Genomic DNA, 10,913 nt, shown 5'->3' on the forward strand with positions numbered 1-10,913 from the left:
TTGCTGTTTCAGCAGTCTGGTTGCTAGAGCCCAAATTACCCTAGCAACCATGCATTGATTTGAATAAGAGACTGAAATATGAATAGGAGAGGGCCTGAATAGTAATAAAAACAACAATAAATTTGTAGCCTTACAGAGAATTTGTTTTTAGATGAAAGCTGAAAATAATCAGAAGGGGCCAATTGAAAAGTTGCTTAGAATTAGCCATTCTATAACATACTAAAAGTTAACTTAAAGGTGAACCACCCCTTAAAGTATTGCTCATGTTGACTGTAACTAATTAGGAGGGTATGCTGCCTCAGGTTAGATTTCCAGTCTTGCAGGTGTTAAAATAGATTAGTGCTTATTATGACAAATGTCTGTATCGGTCACTTCAGAGAAGTGCTTATTATTAACATTAATGGGCAAGCTTTTGTGCACTACTCACACCGGCTGGGTAATTGGAAACTCGCAATGGATCACGTTTTAAGTCACGTGAACATTCCAAAACCTTGTCCGTTCCATCCCGCCTACCTCGTGTGTTATCCCTATTTCCCTGTGTTTCCCTTTAATCGTCACTTCCAGTCTGCAGCACACAGTCACATCCGGCAACCGGGAAAACAGAGACAGTCACAGATCAGAGGACACATCTTGTGACTTATAGACACAGCGGCACTTTATTCTGACTACAACCGGAGGAGAGACGTTGATTTATAGAATGAGACCGAAAAGACATCTAATGGGCAGCCAACCGTACTTGGGGACACCCTACTAACTGCGGCGCTTGCTGATCCTGTCACTCCAGTTCTGAGCACACGGAATAGTATCCTCTGTTGTGCTAACACAACAACACTCTGTTTCCTCCTAGATCTTTTTCGATGCAGTGCCAGTCACCTGTCTCTCTCGCAAGAGGCTGCTAATGTTTTATTTACTGAGCAGAAATATGGAAGTACTTGACCACAGCAGCAAATCTGGCTTTAAATCGTACTATTTCGGCTAATCACTTTGACCATGGGTTTTTATTGACAACCACTGGTTTTATTTATTTTTTTTAAAGTTAGCAATAACATAATCATCTGTGTTATAGTTGTTATTACAGAATTAGGAAATGAACGGATTTTCCTTTAAGGAGCTGTGCTGCGTTTTTTGTTGCCCGCCATGTCCCGGTACAATTGCTGCAAAATTGGCTTTTGTGCCCCCCCAGCCCACCTATACTATATTACCAGAGCCAGATGCCCTGCCAGCTGGAGGGAATGGACGAGTTGGAACTGGGCTCCATGGCCGATGGAAACTACAACTCACAGACCGGGCAGATTTTCAATACACTCAGCGGGAACTGGACAGCATAGAGGTTTTCATGACCAAGAGCAGTCGGGGAAATAGAATTGCCTGCATGTATGTCCGTTGTGCTCCTGGTGCCAGGTACGAAGGCAGGGCAACTACTTTACTTAGCCCTGTCATTACTGGAGCTTCAAAAAGCAATGTTTTGTTATGTTTTGTAAGTCACAGCCCCCCTCCCCCCAAGACAAGTGTTAAACTGGTATGTAGCCTATATGAAGACCATCTGGATTTATATTAGCAAAGTGTGAAGGTGTCATCATTGTGACTGCATAAAAATCAAGTGCAGTGCGTTTGGATGTGAGCGAGTGATAGCTGTTTCAAAATTTTGTATTCAACCATTATATTCAGTTATTGTAAGTATTCTAATTATCCTAATTGTATTGGCCTGCTTGACGTATTTTAAGCAGTTTGAAAACGTATAGGCTATATGAGCATTATATAGGCTATAAGTATAGGCTATATGAGCATTATATTGTATTGTAAATGACAGGCAATGGAAAAGATTAATTACAGATTAATACAGACATCTTTTAGTTCTTTACTTCGCAGTTTCACCCATTCATTGACTTCATGTTTAGTAGGATGTGATTTCTAAAGGTTGTACATTGCTATTGACAATACCACAATCATAGTTGAGTATAGAATACTTTCAGGAGAAAGAGATGTGGGCTCATTTCTGTTGTGATCCAGTGAACTTTTTCTACTCTTGTCAGTAGGGTAGTTTAAGAGATTCATCCCTGACAACCACACTGTACTAAACAGGATAAACAGGAAAGCTAACTTAATCAGAAAATGAATAAGCATCTTATATTAATGACTCCCTTTTCAAGTGTAATCGATATGGTATCTATTATCTGGAAACACATTATTCAGAAAGCTATGGAATATGGCATTTCAGTTTGCCATAGAGTACTTTATAAACAAACATTTCTTCAACAATTTACTTTTTTTATTTGGTAATATTTAGACTTTACTTTGTACTTGAAGATAGGGATCCACTGAATCCATGATTTGGTTGCATATGCAAATTCGGGTTTGGAATTTGCCCCAAATCCTTCATAAAAGAATCAGGATTGGAGTCCCTACTTTGATGGTAACTGAACTAGCATAAATCAATACTGTTGGAGAATCAGTCCTAAAGTTTTCATATTAAGGGGCACATTTACTTAGCTCGAGTGAAGGATTAGAATGAAAAATACTTTGAATTTTGTTTTTTGTTTTTTGGCTACTTCGCCCTTCGACTACGACTTTGAACCGAACCATTTGAACTAAAAATCGTTCAACTATTCGACCGTTCGATAGTCGAAGTACTGTCTCTTTAAAAAAAAACAATGTTAGCCTGTGGGGACCTTCCCCATAAGCTTTCTAAGCAAAAATCCTTCGATCGATGGATTAAAATCCTTCGAATCGTTCGATCCGAATGATTTAATCGTTCGATCCGAATGATTTAATCGTTCGATCCGAATGATTTAATCGTTCGATCCGAATGATTTAATCGTTCGATCCGAATGATTTAATCGTTCGATCCGAATGATTTAATCGTTCGATCCGAATGATTTAATCGTTCGATCCGAATGATTTAATCGTTCGATCCGAATGATTTAATCGTTCGATCCGAATGATTTAATCGTTCGATCCGAATGATTTAATCGTTCGATCCGAATGATTTAATCGTTCGTTCCGAATGATTTAATCGTTCGATCCGAATGATTTTTCCTTTGATCGTTCAATCGAAGCATTAGCGGTAAATCCTTCGACTCCGCTATTCGAAGTCGAAGGATTTTACTTCGAGGGTTAATTAACCCTCAATATTCGACCAATAGTAAATGTGCCCCTAAGTGTTTCATTGGTAACTCTAAGGCACAGAAATTTCCATATGCCAAAAACTCCAGATCCCAAGCATCTCATAGTTCTCATAGTTGTACAGGTATGGGACCTGTTATCCAGAATGCTCGGGACCTGAGGTTTTCCGGATAATGGATTTTTCCGTAATTTGGGTCTTCATGTCTACTAGAAAATTATTTAAACATTAAATAAACCCAATAGGCTGGTTTTGCTTCCAATAAGGATTAATTATATCTTTGTTGGGATCAAGTACAAACTACTGTTTTATTATTACAGAGAAAAACAAAATCATTTTTAAAAATTTGGATAAAATGGAGTCTATGGGAGCCAGCCATTCCGTAATCCGGAGCTTTCTGGATATCGGGTTTTACCGGATAAGGGATCCTATACCTGTACTAACACTTTGCTTGCTCTACAGCAAGCGACACAAGGAATGATGATTATACAGGTGTGGCTGTTGTAAAGCAGTTTCATTTTAACTATTGTAGAGAAAAAAAAGTGGGACAAAGTTAATCTTAAACAACATTTTTTTACTTTACAGAGATTCTATCACATCTTTTCAAAACAGATATGTTGTGGAGCTCTGATGAAAATGATGGGTTTGTTTTTTTTGGAGATGCTTTTGTTCAAAAGATAGTGCTGTAAGAAAAAAATCACTGAAAAACAGGTTAAACGAATATCTGTTGCATACCAGTTTTTCACCAGAGTCAGATATCAGCTGATGTTCCATAGGGTTGCTACAGAATAGTGCCTATGACTCCATGTACAGAGATTTGAAAATAAACAACCCTTTTAATTACTTATGACTGAGACAGATTTTCCTTTCAATAAACACAATTGATTTTCTGTTTAGTAAATCTTTACTTATTCTAACACATTTCTTTTATCTTTGCATCACCTGTCTATGAATTTCCTTAAGGTTCACCCTACTATTTTCACATGGGAATGCTGTGGATTTGGGACAGATGACCAGCTTTTATTTAGACCTGGGTACTCGCATCAACTGCAATATCTTTTCTTATGATTACTCTGGATACGGGTGTAGCTCTGGAAGGCCTTCAGAAAAGAACTTGTATGCTGACATTGATGCAGCATGGCATGCTCTGAGGACAAGGTGAGTTGGAGGTAGACCTTACATTCTACATAGAATGATCCTATAAATTAAAGACATGTATGGATTATTTGGTTTTTCAAAGATACAGTAAATTTATGTTTATAATGCTTTACGCAGCTTATTCAGAACTGTTTTAAAAGATGCTATCAACCTCCCCAAAATGACTTGTTGTAAACTGGACTGATGGTATGATGCAGATTAGGTGCTTGGCTGGACTTCTCTATCACTGGACTGTAGGTTGTACTTTAACGAGAAGATAATAGCTTTTCCTTTTTATGAAACTATTGCTATTACACGTAGGAAACAGTAATCACTTGCCACTGTGATTAACAACATGTAGATATGTTAGGTCCCTTATATAAATACTGGATAGTTTCTCTGCCCTTTTGTGTCCAAATTTAGGTCTTATTACTCACATGGCTTTTTCACTGCTGCTCTGCTCTAAGAGAGTTTGCATTGCCTTGGCTGTCCCTGAGATGGCTGTGACAGTAAAGATAACATGAACCATAGCCCATAAAGTTTAGCTCAGTGTTTGCATTTCCAGGCTTCGTGGGTTATAAGACTTTACTATGCAAAAAAACATAAAACAAACATGTTACATCTATGTCCAGAGAGCTGTAAACTGTAACGGTCACATTATCAGGAACCTTGTTCAGTGGTAGTACCTTCAGACGCACAGGTGGACCCTGTGGGTTCTGGTGTTCACTGACGCCCTTTTGGGGCCCTGGGTTTCCTGCTGCGGAAGCCAATAAGGAAGTGCATAACAAGTCTGTAAACGAGGTACCGACAGGGCTAAGAGAAGACGTAAATCTACTCGCTTTCTATTAATTTCTATGAGCTTTTTAGAATCGTATTTATCAACAGCTGATAAGAGTTCACCATTTGATAAATACAATTCTTAAAATCCCATAGGAATGAATAAAAAGTGAATTAATTTTTCTGTGGTCAGCTCTAAACACACATACATGCCCCTTATTGTAGTGAAGAAAGGTTGGAAAGGCACATATGGGGGGGGAACTGGTTTTATATAATATATTCACCCAAATGCTAATATTGCTGCATTAATTAAGCAAAAACTAGCAAATTAATGCAGATATGAGGTAAAATAAGGTTTCTGTCATTTATTTTATGTTGGCAATAAGCTACTTTATATATATATATATATATATATATATATATATATATATATATATATATATATATATATATATATATATATATATATATATATATATATATATATATATACAATGTTATAGAAAAGCACTTGCTTTAATATCTTTTTAAAAATGCTACTAAAGCTTTTTACACATTTTGCTGTTGTATAGTTAGAAAATGTATAGACAGAAAATGAAGCTTGTACCTCGACGATAGGCTGAAATGTGCTAATGAGCTCCCTATTTTGCCACTGCAAACCAGGTGAATGGTGAGCTTGTTTAATATGTTTGGATAATAAGAGGTTAATGGATGTGGGTTAACATTTTGCACAGTGGCCATGTAGTTACACTACTGACTAGTTTACTAGTGACAGAAACATATTTAATTGACTGTTTTATGTTCAAGGTATGACATCAGCTCAGAAAACATCCTTCTTTATAGCCAAAGTATTTCATTGAATGTTTTATGTTTAAGGTATGGAATCAGTCCAGAAAACATTCTTCTTTACGGGCAAAGTATTGGCACAGTCCCAGCTGTGGATTTAGCATCTCGTTATGAATGTGCTGCTGTTATCCTGCATTCAGCGATGACCTCTGGTATGCGGGTCGTCTTGCCAGACACTAAGAAAACCTACTGCTTTGATGCCTTTCCAAAGTAAGATCTTATTACAACTACTTATTATATATATATATATATTATATGTGTGTGTGTGTGTGTGTATATATATATATATATATATATATATATATATATATATATATATATATATATATATATATATATATATATATATATATATATATATATCACCAATATTAAAGTCCTTACAATTTCTATTCAGAATGCTTTTGCATAAATTAAGGCTAAGGCCAGAAAATCAGCCTTCTGAAATACACAGGCTGAAAATCAAGAATCAGCCCCTACGCTGGCATTAGCATCCTGTCCTGCCTGCACCCAGGCACTACAGCTGATTTTGGTGAAGAAACACAAGAGTTTGCATTCTCGCTCCAAAATCAGCTGCGTGTACCTGCACCCGGGCCAACACAACTGTTCCGGGGTTAGGATGCTAATGCCAGCATAGGGGCTGATTCTTGATTTTCAGCCCCATCTGGCATTAGCCTTAGAGGACAAAAAAAAGCTTAGATTCAACTTAGTCATTTTTTATTATTAGCAGTAATAGGGCTGCTGTGCCACACCCAGTAAAATGTAAAGCCTGCACTTCTAAATTGGCACCAATGTGCAGCATTTCATTCATACTGTCCATCCGGGACATCCTAATTAACTGATTGCAGGTTGTGAGCAATTAAAAAGCAGCAGCTTTAGGGGGATGGCCTTCGGGTCCTTATCTGGTAAATTAAAATTTGCAGAAAAATTCCTTTCTCTGTCCACCGGGCAAAATGCAGTGCTGGATGTAAATTGAAATAGTAAACATACAGTTCTCTTTCAGCGAGGTCCTGTTGTTTCTGACCCAAAATGATTTACAACTAATTCACTAGGCTTGGTTATTAAAGAGCAAACTGAATTCACCCTTTAATTCTGTGACAACATATGCATTTGCCTGCTTCTCCTATATTATATTAAAACTGTAAACAAGAAGTAACTGTGGCAGATTGAAGCTCCTTGATGTATTTTAATAATAAAACTGAACTGCTAGATGCTTGTATATACAAACCACTGCCCTTTATTGGTCAGGTAGCTGTCACTCTCCCTGCTACCAGCTGGTTAAGGTGCTTGCTTATGATTAATTTTAGGGCTCGGGTGCCACTTCTCATCAACTGACCCACTGGCAAATAGGGAGTGAGAGGGGTCATATGACAAGGAAGACCTAATTATAAAAACTAGGGCCAAAAGTAAGGGGGTGAGTGCCCATAAGAAGAAATTTGGCTGTAAAGTTAGAGGGATACCAGTAGAGCGTTTGGATTGGGAGTGCAATGCACAATCCTTCTGCAAGGCAACTAAACCATTGTTCCTATTTTACCGGACATTACCCCCCCAAGCAAAAAAATTATATTAGCTACTGTGCTCAACATGCATTCATAATAAGGTTTCCTTGAGCCAAAATGTTATTCCCGTGCAACTTTGTTCAGGGAAGGCAGGACATATCTTTATGTACTATTATTTTTTTAAATGAACCAATTGTTTGCCCTAGGTCTAGTCAATGAAATCCGTTAGTAGCAGGAATGTTCTACTAAGTAATAAATATGCAATAAACACTGCATGCTGAAGGTAGCATTCTGCACTATTAATGTGTTTCTGAATTGATTTGAATTTTTAGTCTGAGACTTCAAACATTCAGAAGGGTTCTGAAGTAAGCATAGCATTTAATATATTTTAATGTCAGAATTTTTAATTAAATTGCCAATATTATTTCTTTCAGACAGCATGCTTAAAAACCATAAACCTTTGAGTCAATATAATACTTAGCCTGCTGCAGCCTTTGATATGTGCATACTGTATGTTCAACCCTGTTTTGGATGAACTTTTCCCACTCACTTTCTGCAACTTTTTTTCTCCTAGCATTGAAAAAGTGTCAAAGATAACTTCCCCTGTACTGATAATGCATGGGACAGAAGATGAAGTCATTGATTTTTCTCATGGCTTGGCACTGTATGAACGATGCCCCAAGACTGTGGAGCCTCTATGGGTAGAGGGAGCTGGACATAATGACATTGAACAATACAGTCAGTACTTGGAGCGTCTAAAACGCTTTATCACACAAGAGTTGGTTTCTCAAAACAGTAACTGATGTTCAGCTCAATTCTCAGTTCTCCCTATTTTGATTAAACCCAAAACAGACTTTCTGATTTTATGATCTGTATCAACATTTTCTGGTTGCAATGTTCATGTTTTCTGTAAATAAAAGAAAGATGAAAAAGACATCCAGTTTCCCAACTTTGTTCAAATGGAATCATGGTAACACTGTTAGGACAGTCACTTGATTTCTCCCAACCCACTTCAATATGTCCTTTAAGTTATAGTGGCAAAGGAAATATTATTAAAAGCATCAAGTTTGTAATTTATATTTAAGTTCTAAGATTGTTAACCCTGTGGGCAAGAATGTTTGTAAGTTGTGTTTTTCTGGCACATACATTGTGAAGCCTGTTTACAAATTCTGTAAAATGCACTTTCTTGTGTGCTATGCAATTTCACATAATGATATAAATGAGCCATGCAGATTTTTTTTGTGTCTGCTGAAAATATATAATCCATTCTTGTTAAATGTGAATTTGATGCATACATGCATTCATTCTCAAACATACTGCAATGTGTTTGAGTAACTCAAAATATCTGTGACCCAATAAATTCTATTTTTAAGGTGTAATTACTTGTAGTAGCCATTTGTTATATCTTGCGCAAAATGTATTTTTAAAAATGCTGCATAAGTGGAGTGCTTTTATATAGTAGATGTAATAAATTAGTTGCACAAATAATCTTTATTTTTCTTTTCCTAAAGTTTGAGATTTTGTTTTTTTTTTATTAGTGATTTCCCTCATACTTATGTTAATTCTTGTTGCAGACAAGTCTCTCATGGTTGGACTTCAAGACTATATCTGAGAAAGACTGATAGGAAGATAGTACAGTGTTTCAGTCAGTGTTTCTCCTGGTATAATAAACTGCTGACTCTAACTTAGTAAATGGAATGCTAAAAGGGGACCCGTCACCCAAAAAAATTATTCAAAATCCTATTTTATCATATTATTCAAGCAAAATGAACTTTAATTACACTATATAAATTATTTGAATCTTGTTTCCTTTAGTCTGGGAATTCATAATTATAGCAAGCAGGCAGGGGACATTTTCTGGATACTGTTATTAAGGCAAGCTTTACATCATCTCAGAATCTTGTTTGTGCACCAGAATGGGAGACCTGATGTCCATGCCCTGGCTACACAATTAAACGGTGAGAACAGGGTAATGTGGGGAGAGCAGCGACATCTAGGAAGTGCTGAATGGAAAGTGAAAGTAATTGTCTGCCCCGCCTCTATGCCCAGGGCTGAGACAGCTGAGATTTTTAAATGAGCTTACATCTTACAACAGTTATAAATGCTTTAATAAAAAATAGAAATTGGATTTCATGTTTAATTTGAAAAGGATTTTTATTATACAACTTTTTGTGTCTGGGTGACCGGTCCACTTTAACCAGTTTATGAAGGAGTCACTACAGTTACTGACCGTTCCCTTTATCTCAGCCACTGGTGCCATAAAATGGTTTCTTTTCCAACTGTATATACTTTCACACACTATTACACATATGTAATGCTGGTTAGGTTAACCTTTGACAGTTCATCAAACGGATACTGTCGTGGGAAAACATGTTTTTTCAATAAACATCAGTTAGTACTGCTCAAGCAGAATTCTGCACTAAAATCCATTTTTAAAAGAGCAAAGAGATTTTTTTTTTATATATTTAATTTTGAAATTTGGCATGGGGCTAGACTTATTGTCAGTTCCCAGGTGCCCTCAGGTCATGTGACTTGTGCTGTGATAAACTTCGGTAACCCTTTACCATTACACTGCAAGTTGGAGTGATATCACCCCCACCCAGCAGCCTATCAACAAAACAATGGGTAGCTAACCGGATAGCAACTACCTGACACCTCTGTTGAATGCTTTTTTTTTTGCATTGCTAAAGGTGCACCCTAAAACCCTGTTTTTTCCTGTACATCATTAGGTAGTGCTAGGGAGCTCTACCTAGGTTGTGGTAAAATACAATAGGAAGGGGAGAAACAATAGCTGTCTCAAAGTAGTTCCATCTTGAAGTTCTGGCTCCTTCTCATTTAAAACAACACATTTGCTTCTATTGTACAGTATTAGCTGAGCTTTAGGATTATGAATATTTTGTGTAGCCCTGGGGCTCTGCACACTCCATAGGTTCATTCTTACCTTAAATGGATACTTGATACTGGTGGATTTGTATAAATAATCAGATATTGGACAGGATAACACAGTATATCCCTGCGCTACTACTGGCCTTAATCTAGGAACTGGTTTTTAGATTTGTATTAATTTATTATTGAATGATGTACAGTATAATTTCTGTAAAGCTCTGCATAAATAAAGGATAATATTTTATATAGTGCCACAATATTTGCACTTCGCAGCACTTTATGGAGATTATACATCACTCACATCAGTCCGTGTCTTATTAACATTATTGTCCTTAACCTGCCAGTTAACCTGCATGAATGTTTCTGGAGAGCAGTAGTACCTAGAGAATCTCTATGCAGAAACAGGGAGAACATAAAAACACCTTGCACACCTTAATGGTGTTTCATCAGTAATGTAAAATATGTTGATCATATTTTAAAAGTGGTGCATTAGAAAGGAGCAGACTTGACAACTAAAGCTGGCCATAGACGTGCAATAGTGATGTGCGGGTCTGGCTCCGTGGTACAAACAAGATCACAATGTTTATGCTGAGTCCACAGACGGTCTGAAAATCGAAAATTTATTTTGTATGATTATATCTATGCGG

At 36.9% G+C, this 10,913-nt stretch overlaps 1 protein-coding gene across 2 annotated transcripts; it reads left to right on the forward strand.

Moving 5' to 3' along the window:
- Positions 1-488: 488 nt before the first annotated feature.
- On the forward strand, positions 489-8,759 carry abhd17a.S (abhydrolase domain containing 17A S homeolog). 2 transcript variants are annotated; one of them, XM_041576663.1, is made up of 4 exons: positions 489-1,467; positions 4,085-4,279; positions 5,912-6,091; positions 7,955-8,759. In XM_041576663.1, exons 1-4 carry the CDS (start codon positions 1,088-1,090, stop codon positions 8,181-8,183), a joined length of 984 nt encoding a protein of 327 aa, XP_041432597.1. In that variant the 5' UTR covers positions 489-1,087; the 3' UTR covers positions 8,184-8,759.
- Positions 8,760-10,913: the final 2,154 nt, after the last annotated feature.

Source organism: Xenopus laevis, chromosome 1S (assembly GCF_017654675.1).
Source record: "Xenopus laevis strain J_2021 chromosome 1S, Xenopus_laevis_v10.1, whole genome shotgun sequence".
In the NCBI taxonomy this organism is placed as follows: domain Eukaryota; kingdom Metazoa; phylum Chordata; class Amphibia; order Anura; family Pipidae; genus Xenopus; species Xenopus laevis.